Source organism: Numenius arquata, chromosome W (assembly GCF_964106895.1).
Source record: "Numenius arquata chromosome W, bNumArq3.hap1.1, whole genome shotgun sequence".
Lineage (NCBI taxonomy): Eukaryota > Metazoa > Chordata > Aves > Charadriiformes > Scolopacidae > Numenius > Numenius arquata.
The window spans coordinates 4,194,362-4,205,556 of NC_133615.1; the positions used below are offsets into that span (position 1 = coordinate 4,194,362).

General features: G+C 45.5%; 2 protein-coding genes across 4 annotated transcripts in view; one reads left to right on the forward strand and one right to left on the reverse strand.

Annotated features, from left to right (window-relative positions):
- The window catches only part of LOC141476742 (ras GTPase-activating protein 1-like), an 88,770-nt gene extending 81,243 nt beyond the window's left edge, over positions 1-7,527 (reverse strand). The window contains exons 1-2 of the mRNA XM_074165550.1: positions 7,471-7,527; positions 6,758-7,053 (exon numbers count right to left, since the gene is read on the reverse strand). Of these exons, the coding sequence (XP_074021651.1) occupies positions 6,758-7,053; positions 7,471-7,527 (353 nt within the window). The remainder of the gene's footprint in view (positions 1-6,757; positions 7,054-7,470) is intronic.
- The window catches only part of LOC141476553 (ras GTPase-activating protein 1), a 94,909-nt gene continuing 91,239 nt past the window's right edge, over positions 7,526-11,195 (forward strand). Inside the window, exons 1-2 of one of the 3 annotated variants that reach the window (XM_074165238.1) lie at positions 7,526-7,772; positions 7,839-7,983. In XM_074165238.1, coding sequence (XP_074021339.1) covers positions 7,526-7,772; positions 7,839-7,983 — 392 coding nt within the window. Of the gene's footprint in view, positions 7,984-11,195 lie in introns of all 3 variants that reach the window. The other 2 variants (XM_074165237.1, XM_074165236.1) reach the window with 2 other exon arrangements.

Sequence of the window (11,195 nt, forward strand, 5' to 3'; positions counted from 1 at the left end):
AGATGGGCTCGTGACCGAGGGGTGGATTTGACTATGGACACTATTGCACAGGTCATCCATCAACGTGAAACGTGCTGAAATTAAGCAAGCCAAACGATCAAAGCCTTCGTGGTATGGAGAACGGTGGCTGAAATATAAATTTGGGGAGGTTTGGCAAATTGACTATATCTCCCTTCCACGAACCCGCCAGGGAAAACACTATGTGCTTACTATGGTGGAAGCAACCACCGGCTGGCTGGAAACATATGCTGTGTCTCATGCCACTGCTCGTAACACTATTTTAGGCCTTGAAAGACAAGTCCTGTGGCAACATGGTACTCCAGAGAGGATTGAGTCAGACAATGGGACTCATTTCCGAAATAATCTTATAGATGCCTGGGCTAAAGAGCATGGTATCGAGTGGATATATCACATCCCCTACCACGCACCAGCTGCCGGGAAAGTCGAACGATGCAATGGACTACTGAAGACCACACTGAAAGCGATGAGTGCTGGAACATTTAAAAAGTGGGATGAACATTTAGCAAAAGCCACCTGGTTAGTCAACACCAGGGGAACTGTCAGCCGAGCTGGTCCTGCTCACTCAGAGCTTTTACCTACTGTAGAAGGGGATAAGGTCCCTGTGGTGCACGTAAAGAATATGTTGGGGAAAACAGTCTGGGTTACCCCGGCCTCAGGTAAAGGCAAACCCACTCGTGGGTGTTGCTTTTGCTGAAGGACCAGGGCATACTTGGTGGGTGATGCAGGAGAATGGAGAGGTTCGATGTGTACCTTTCGGAGATCTGATTTTGGGTGAGAATCCTTAATTTAAATGATATGGTGTCAATTGTTACCTAATACTAACAGCGTTTTCACTGAATTTCACTGAATTTTTAGAGTTGGAAGGGACCATAGAGATCATCTAGTCCAACTCCCCTGCTGAAGCAGGATTGCCCAGAGCATGTCAGAGCACGTCACTCAGGACTGCATCCAGGCAGGTCTTGAAGATCTCCAGGGAAGGGGACTCCACAACCTCCCTGGGCAGCCTGTTCCAGGGCTCTGTCACCCTCACCGTGAAGAAGTTTTTTCTCATATTTGAGTGGAACCTCCTATGTTCCAACTTGTGCCCGTTGCCCCTCGTCCTCTCACTGGCAACCACTGAAAAGAGTCCGGCTCCCTCCTCCTTCAACCCACCCTTTAGATACTTGTAAGCATTGATAAGGTCTCCCCTCAGCCTTCTCCTCTCCAGGCTAAAGAGTCCCAGCTCTCTCAGCCTTTCTTCATAAGGGAGATGCTCCAATCCTTGAATCATCCTCGTTGCCCTTCGCTGGACTCTTTCCAGTAGTTCCCTGTCCCTCTTGAACTGGGGAGCCCAGAACTGGATGCAGTATTCCAGTTGTGGCCTCACCAGTGCAGAGTAGAGGGGGAGAATGACTTCCCTCGACCTACTAGCCACACTCTTCCCTATGCAGCCCAGGATTCCGTTGGCCTTCCTGGCCACAAGAGCACACTGCTTGCTCATTGTCATTTTGCTGTCTACCAGGACCCCCGGATCTTTCTCTTCGGAACTTGTCTCCAGCAGGTCCACACCTAACCTGTACTGGTGCCTGACATTCTTCTTCCCCAGGTGCAGGACCCTACACTTTTCCCTGTTGAACCTCATGAGGTTCTTCCTTGCCCAGCTCTCCAGCCTGTCCAGGTCTCACTGGACGGCAGCACGGCCCTCCGGGGTGTCAGCCACCCCTCCCAGTTTGGTATCATGAGCAAACTTGCTGAGGATACACTCGGTCCCCTCGTCCAGGTCGCTGATGAATATGTTGAACAGGACAATAAGTTCAATAAGTGTTTTTCAGGATAACGTAGTGGTAGTGGAACCAGAGTCAGTTCTGTCGAACGGTGTCCAGCGACAGGGAACATGCTGGCCATGAGCACAACACCTTATATTGATGCGCCCAACTCCAACCATCTGTGATCCTGTACTGAGGCCTGGTCCTGATCCGACAACTGAGTGAATGCCACATCATTCGTTTCTACCCTAAAAGACTATTATGATAGATGGAACTCACAGTTTTGGACTAAAGAAATTCAATGGACCTTTTAGAGGAATAGTTCATAGCTTTAAAGGATTATATCTCTCTCTCTCTCTCTATATATATATATATATGTATATTAGAAGATAAATATACTAGTACACTGGAGTGTGACATATATATGGTATGAAATAAGGGGTGGAATGTCCTGGGTTGAGAGACACAGGACTAACTTTTCTTCTAATGATGGGGAATTGCACTTTTAGAAGACTCTAGTGTCTGAATTTGTGAAAATATTTACTTTATAGCCAGCCAGGCTCTGTGGGATTCAAGGTCTCAGTGTTTTCGAGCCTTGCCAGGTGCAGGGACAAGGAGGAGCAAGGCCTGGGCATTTGACCCAGGCTGGCCAACAGGATTATTTCATACCATGAACGTCACATCCAATATAAATTAGAAAAGTTTGCTGCGTAGCTCGCTCTCTCCCTTGATGGCGGCGGTCCAGACAACTCCTTGCCCCGGTGCCAGAACCCCTGAGGCCTTCCCTTCCTCCCGAAGCCATTGCGCTCGCAGTGTCCGATATTCGCTGTCCACTGCTGGGAGTGCACAGCTTCCTGCTGATAGAATTGGCTGAGTATAATTCCTGTATATCTTATATCAGTATCGGGATTAATACTGGTTCTTTAGTATTATTGTTAATTATTTAGTCTTAGTCTATTAAATGTATTTATATTTCAACCCTCGTGTTTCTTTGTGTTCCCCGATTCCCCTTTCCGGGTGGGGAGGGGTCATCGGGTGATAGAATAATTGTCTAATGACAATAGATTGTTATGGGTTCTCTCAAAGTATAACAACATGCTACTTCTATACTCAAATGAAAAAGCACACACTGAACAGGCAATCATTAAGTCAGTCTCACTCAGGATTGTGAGGCTAGCTTTGCCTTACACAGTATTTGCATGCCCCCTGCACACCAAGGGCAGAACTGGAACAGAGGTAGGATGTGTGATGATTGGTTAACATGTCCAGATAGTGCTTCTGCAACTCAACAATTAAAGAGGACAGCCCGATCAGGGAATTCTGAATTCCCTGAGCCCGTCGGCTGGTCTGTGTCACTCATTCGAAAAAGCCATGCCCTGCTTCCTGCCAAATAACCATGGTTATGTAAGCCTTTGCACTCATGGATGTTAAGTTTAGCCCAGTATTGGTAAATTATTGGATTTGCTGTTGTTTTGACCTGGATAATCGTACTACTGAATTACTGGATGTGTTGTCATAACAGCAGAGATAGTTGTACTACTGATCTGTATGTATTACTGTACCTATATTTAGCAATAGCTCATTTGTCCCTAAAGCTGTTGGTCTGCCATCTGTTACTGTATCCTGAACCTATAACTTGGCAGTACCACCTTAGACCCTTACAAGGATCAAAGATAAATATCAATAAAATACTCAAAATCCCAAAGTATTAAAGAACCTGTTACATATTGACAAGCTCCTCCCACTGCTAGAAAATTAAAGAAATCACATTAAAATGTATTCTCGTTTTCCTGAGGTACTTGGAAAAGAGGAGAGGAAGTTAAGTGTATTAGGTGTTTGCTTATAATATTAAGGTAACGGATCTTTGTTCTGGTAATAAATCAAGAGTTCAATCCTATAAGAGCAGATGGTACGACTACAAAGAAAGGACATGTCCTGGTTTGAGCGACACAGGACTATTCCTTTTCTAATGCTTGGGAAAACTACACTTTTAGAAGACTCTAGTGTTTGAATTTGTGACAATATTTACTTTATAGCCAGCCAGGCTCTGTGGGATTCAAGGTCTCAGTGTTTTCGAGCCTTGCCAGGTGCAGGGACAAGGAGGAATGAAACACAGGCACTTGACTCAGGCTGGCCAACAGGATTATTTCATACCATGAATGTCACATTCAATATAAATTAGAAAGTTTGCTGAGGAGTTCTCTCTCTCTCTCCCTTGATGGCAGCAGTCCAGAGAAAAACTTGCCCCGGTGCCAGACCCCTGAGGCCTTCCCTTCCTCCCGAAGCCGTAGCACTCACAGTGTCCGACATTTGCTGTCCGCTGCTGGGAGTGCACAGCTTCCTACTGATAGAATTGGCTGAGTATAATCCTTGTATATTTTATATTGGTATCGGGATCAATACTGGTTCTTTAGTATTATTTATGTTAATTATTTAGTCATATCCTATTAAATCTATTTGTATTTCAACCCTCGTGTGTGCCTTTGTTTTTCCCTGCTTCCCCTTCCTGGGTGGGGAGGGGTCATTGGGTGATAAAATAGTTGTCTAAACGACAATAAATTGTTATGGGTTTCTCAAACCATAACAGCCACTTCCAAAATAAAACATCAGGACTGAAAGGATACAACTTACTATCAACATACAGCTAATTTAAATGACTTAACTGAGAATGGTAAAAAACTGACTTTGTATTAAAATAGATGCATGAAAGAGAAAAAGGTTTCTGATTATTTTTAATTAGCCTTAACTTTTTTTTTTTTGAAGTCACAAACAGGAAAAGTTACGAAGAAAAAACAGTTAAGTAGATAGAGGTATATGTTTCTGAATCGATTTTTAAAAATCTATTTTACTGCTTCGATGTATTTATATTAAAGTATCTGCAAGAGTAAATGCTCAACTACACAGTTATGCTGGTCCTGCAAAAACTTCAATATCCCTTTTGTCTTAATAAGGTAAGTAGCCTCATCAACCAATGCAGAAAATTAGGGCCTTCACAGTCTTCCCCCAGAACATGCTTTTTGTCAGAAATTTTGTATCCTCTTTTATGAAAGTTAACCTTCACGCTATCATATGAGTTACAAGACAACACTCTGACAGCAAAACCCACTTACATTTGTGAAAGTAGTAACAATTACTTCGAATCAAATCATCAAGAATTACCCCTTTCTAAAGGGATTTCCCAAAAAAACCCTACTTTCTGAGAAACATAATAACCAGTTTAACAGAAAAAGCAGTCTGATCTTTCAGAGAGAAAACCAGAAGACCAGAATTCTGTATCTCTCTGACTTAATACACAATATCGAAGAAATAACTTCACCTTTATGTGCTTCTATTTCCCTCAGCCTTTATCTAAACTGCCCGATTTGATTATATTGCTAGGTCCTTATGGAAGTGTACAACTTTAAGACTATTCAAACACTGTCTTCACAAAACAAGGTCTTATTCTTTATTAACTTCCACAAAAAGTCAAGAATTTAAAAGAGGAAAGAATTAGTAGAAAGCCTGTCAAGGTTAGAGATTAACATTTTTTAAAAAAATCATTTAATATTACAGTTTACTTCCCCTTACAACTGCAATGGCTTCTGAAATACCTGAAATAACGCAGAAGTCAACTCTCTGACACTGGAGTTATGAGAGAAGGTAAAAATGAACCCAAATTCAGATGGGTTTTCAGACTAACTTTGACGTATACCTTGAATGTATCTGCCATCCTGTATCTTGAAACCCCGTTATTCTCTATACTTACTACAACTTCAGGAATAACATATTTCTAGATGCCAACATAAGCAATTTAAGCCTTTGAAACTGTTTCATTTTGGGGAGAATAAGGTACCTGCTTGAGGGCTGTTCCAATACAAGCCTTGCAACCTTTTTATGTTAATCTGCAGACTTCCTAGAGTTAGTTCATTGTTAAATCCAAAGGTTGCGTTTAGAGCACTCGCTAGTTACACAAACTCTATATAACATTATCTGATTTTTTTTTTTTTTTATTTCACAAAATATAAACACAGAACTGCTCTGCCTCTAGTGCAAGATTCTTTATATTACTAGCACTGTAGGAATCCTGATTAACCTAACTGGAAAGCAGCTCTGGCAGAAAGGGACCTGGGAGTCCCGGTAGACAACAAGTTGAACATGAGGCAGCGATGTGCGCTGGTGGCCAAGGGTCTCCTGGGATGCATTAAAAAGAGCATGGCCAGCAGGTCGAGGGAGGTCATCCTCCCCCTCTACTCTGCCCTGGTGAGGCCACATCTGGAGTACTGTGTCCAGTTCTGGGCCCCCCAATTCAAGAAGGACAGTGAACTGCTGGAGAGAGTCCAACAGAGGGCTACAAAGATGACCAAAGGAATGGAGCACCTCTCTTATGAGGAAAGGCTGAGAGACCTCGGTCTGTTTAGCCTGGAGAAGACCAAGAGGGGACCTCATCAATGCTTATAAATATCTAAAGGGTGGGTGTCAAGAGGATGGGGCCAGACTCTTCTCAGCGGTGCTCAGCGACAGGACAAGGGGCAACGGGCACAACCTGGAACACAGGAAATTCCATCTCAACATGCGGAAAAACTTCTTTACTATGAGGGTGACCGAGCACTGGAACAGGCTGCCCAGAGAGGTTGTGGACTCTCCTTCTCCGGAGATCTTCAAAACCCGCCTGGATGCGTTCCTGCCCAGCCTGCTCTAGGTGAACCTGCTTTGGCAGTGGGGGTTGGACTAGCTGATCTCCGAAGGTCCCTTCCAACCCCTACCATTCTGTGATAAGTATAACAAAAACCTTAATGAAGGCCTGCAGTTTCTTTTTTCAATTGCCTCTTCTCCCCAAACATAACCTAATTAAAAACTTCTACGACACTTCCACGGGAGTTTGACGCACACTTTCCACTGAGAAAAGGAGGGGTCCCGACGCCGCGCTCCCCGCTGAGGCGCCCCCCCTTCCCGCGGGGGAAGCGCCCAGGGGTGGCGGGCGTCCGGCGAGACACGGAAGCGCTGCTACTCACTGGTTCGTGGGGGGAGCGTTGAGCGGGATGGCCACCTCCTCCTCTTCGTACTCAGGCCCATCCAACGAGTCGCCTTCGTCCACGGTCCCCAGCCCCCCCGCCAAGGAAGGTGGCTGTGGCGGCGGGGGAAAAGCGACAGTGCTGGGTTCGGGTGGGGGCAGCAGCCCTCCAGACACCTCCTGGCCCTGGCCAGTTGCTTTCACGGCGCCACCGCCTCCAGACACCAGAGGGGCAGACCCCGAGCCGAGCGCCAGAAGCCCCAGCGCCGAGCACAAAGCCGGACTTATGCCTAGCGTCTATGCCGACAGATGTTAATTCACCGCTTCTGGGGTTGACTGTCTTTACACAGTATTACAACACTACTCACTGAAACGCCACTAAATGCGCAGGTGCAGGTCACCAAGCTGCTTTCTTTTTTGTCGCTAGCTAGCTAGCTCCCTCCTTCTTTTTTTTCTTTTCTCCGCCCATACAGTCATGCGTCTTCGTTGGTTTGTCGGGGAGGAGGGGGAGAAAGGGTGTAGAGCTGTATCTCTACAGGAGTTGCTCCCCTCGCGGCTGCAGGGGGATAACGCAGCAGTATTAGGGCCTTGTGGAGTTGCTTTAGGCGCCCAGAGGGCTATTGTTCGGAGCCTGTTTCTGCTGGAGAAATATTTCCCTCGTCACGGCTCTGCTCCCTGCAGGCGTAGGCGCGGGGAGAGAGAAGTCGTCGCTACCTCCCCAGTGTGTGGCGGTCGGCGGGGGGGGAGGTAGAAGGGGGCGAGGCTCAACATGATGGCGGCCGAAGCCGGGGCTGAGGACGGCGGCTCGGTTACTTCCGCCGGGATGGTGGGAGCCTTTGGCGGAGCTGAGTCGGAGCACTGCCCCACCTTATGCCGGGGCAAGGAGCTGGGGCCGCAGGGCTCCTTCCTGGTGGGCTCTGACGAGGACAGCCCAGGCGCCGGTGGTCCGGCTTTGTGCTCGGCGCTGGGGCTTCTGGCGCTCGGCTCGGGGTCTGCCCCTCTGGTGTCTGGAGGCGGTGGCGCCGTGAAAGCAACTGGCCAGGGCCAGGAGGTGTCTGGAGGGCTGCTGCCCCCACCCGAACCCAGCACTGTCGCTTTTCCCCCGCCGCCACAGCCACCTTCCTTGGCGGGGGGGCTGGGGACCGTGGACGAAGGCGACTCGTTGGATGGGCCTGAGTACGAAGAGGAGGAGGTGGCCATCCCGCTCAACGCTCCCCCCACGAACCAGTGAGTAGCAGCGCTTCCGTGTCTCGCCGGACGCCCGCCACCCCTGGGCGCTTCCCCCGCGGGAAGGGGGGGCGCCTCAGCGGGGAGCGCGGCGTCGGGACCCCTCCTTTTCTCAGTGGAAAGTGTGCGTCAAACTCCCGTGGAAGTGTCGTAGAAGTTTTTAATTAGGTTATGTTTGGGGAGAAGAGGCAATTGAAAAAAGAAACTGCAGGCCTTCATTAAGGTTTTTGTTATACTTATCACAGAATGGTAGGGGTTGGAAGGGACCTTCGGAGATCAGCTAGTCCAACCCCCACTGCCAAAGCAGGTTCACCTAGAGCAGGCTGGGCAGGAACGCATCCAGGCGGGTTTTGAAGATCTCCGGAGAAGGAGAGTCCACAACCTCTCTGGGCAGCCTGTTCCAGTGCTCGGTCACCCTCATAGTAAAGAAGTTTTTCCGCATGTTGAGATGGAATTTCCTGTGTTCCAGGTTGTGCCCGTTGCCCCTTGTCCTGTCGCTGAGCACCGCTGAGAAGAGTCTGGCCCCATCCTCTTGACACCCACCCTTTAGATATTTATAAGCATTGATGAGGTCCCCTCTTGGTCTTCTCCAGGCTAAACAGACCGAGGTCTCTCAGCCTTTCCTCATAAGAGAGGTGCTCCATTCCTTTGGTCATCTTTGTAGCCCTCTGTTGGACTCTCTCCAGCAGTTCACTGTCCTTCTTGAATTGGGGGGCCCAGAACTGGACACAGTACTCCAGATGTGGCCTCACCAGGGCAGAGTAGAGGGGGAGGATGACCTCCCTCGACCTGCTGGCCATGCTCTTTTTAATGCATCCCAGGAGACCCTTGGCCACCAGCGCACATCGCTGCCTCATGTTCAACTTGTTGTCTACCGGGACTCCCAGGTCCCTTTCTGCCAGAGCTGCTTTCCAGTTAGGTTAATCAGGATTCCTACAGTGCTAGTAATATAAAGAATCTTGCACTAGAGGCAGAGCAGTTCTGTGTTTATATTTTGTGAAATAAAAAAAAAAAAAAATCAGATAATGTTATATAGAGTTTGTGTAACTAGCGAGTGCTCTAAACGCAACCTTTGGATTTAACAATGAACTAACTCTAGGAAGTCTGCAGATTAACATAAAAAGGTTGCAAGGCTTGTATTGGAACAGCCCTCAAGCAGGTACCTTATTCTCCCCAAAATGAAACAGTTTCAAAGGCTTAAATTGCTTATGTTGGCATCTAGAAATATGTTATTCCTGAAGTTGTAGTAAGTATAGAGAATAACGGGGTTTCAAGATACAGGATGGCAGATACATTCAAGGTATACGTCAAAGTTAGTCTGAAAACCCATCTGAATTTGGGTTCATTTTTACCTTCTCTCATAACTCCAGTGTCAGAGAGTTGACTTCTGCGTTATTTCAGGTATTTCAGAAGCCATTGCAGTTGTAAGGGGAAGTAAACTGTAATATTAAATGATTTTTTTAAAAAATGTTAATCTCTAACCTTGACAGGCTTTCTACTAATTCTTTCCTCTTTTAAATTCTTGACTTTTTGTGGAAGTTAATAAAGAATAAGACCTTGTTTTGTGAAGACAGTGTTTGAATAGTCTTAAAGTTGTACACTTCCATAAGGACCTAGCAATATAATCAAATCGGGCAGTTTAGATAAAGGCTGAGGGAAATAGAAGCACATAAAGGTGAAGTTATTTCTTCGATATTGTGTATTAAGTCAGAGAGATACAGAATTCTGGTCTTCTGGTTTTCTCTCTGAAAGATCAGACTGCTTTTTCTGTTAAACTGGTTATTATGTTTCTCAGAAAGTAGGGTTTTTTTGGGAAATCCCTTTAGAAAGGGGTAATTCTTGATGATTTGATTCGAAGTAATTGTTACTACTTTCACAAATGTAAGTGGGTTTTGCTGTCAGAGTGTTGTCTTGTAACTCATATGATAGCGTGAAGGTTAACTTTCATAAAAGAGGATACAAAATTTCTGACAAAAAGCATGTTCTGGGGGAAGACTGTGAAGGCCCTAATTTTCTGCATTGGTTGATGAGGCTACTTACCTTATTAAGACAAAAGGGATATTGAAGTTTTTGCAGGACCAGCATAACTGTGTAGTTGAGCATTTACTCTTGCAGATACTTTAATATAAATACATCGAAGCAGTAAAATAGATTTTTAAAAATCGATTCAGAAACATATACCTCTATCTACTTAACTGTTTTTTCTTCGTAACTTTTCCTGTTTGTGACTTCAAAAAAAAAAAAGTTAAGGCTAATTAAAAATAATCAGAAACCTTTTTCTCTTTCATGCATCTATTTTAATACAAAGTCAGTTTTTTACCATTCTCAGTTAAGTCATTTAAATTAGCTGTATGTTGATAGTAAGTTGTATCCTTTCAGTCCTGATGTTTTATTTTGGAAGTGGCTGTTATGGTTTGAGAAACCCATAACAATTTATTGTCGTTTAGACAACTATTTTATCACCCAATGACCCCTCCCCACCCAGGAAGGGGAAGCAGGGAAAAACAAAGGCACACACGAGGGTTGAAATACAAATAGATTTAATAGGATATGACTAAATAATTAACATAAATAATACTAAAGAACCAGTATTGATCCCGATACCAATATAAAATATACAAGGATTATACTCAGCCAATTCTATCAGTAGGAAGCTGTGCACTCCCAGCAGCGGACAGCAAATGTCGGACACTGTGAGTGCTACGGCTTCGGGAGGAAGGGAAGGCCTCAGGGGTCTGGCACCGGGGCAAGTTTTTCTCTGGACTGCTGCCATCAAGGGAGAGAGAGAGAGAACTCCTCAGCAAACTTTCTAATTTATATTGAATGTGACATTCATGGTATGAAATAATCCTGTTGGCCAGCCTGAGTCAAGTGCCTGTGTTTCATTCCTCCTTGTCCCTGCACCTGGCAAGGCTCGAAAACACTGAGACCTTGAATCCCACAGAGCCTGGCTGGCTATAAAGTAAATATTGTCACAAATTCAAACACTAGAGTCTTCTAAAAGTGTAGTTTTCCCAAGCATTAGAAAAGGAATAGTCCTGTGTCGCTCAAACCAGGACATGTCCTTTCTTTGTAGTCGTACCATCTGCTCTTATAGGATTGAACTCTTGATTTATTACCAGAACAAAGATCCGTTACCTTAATATTATAAGCAAACACCTAATACACTTAACTTCCTCTCCTCTTTTCCAAGTACCTCAGGAAAACGAGAA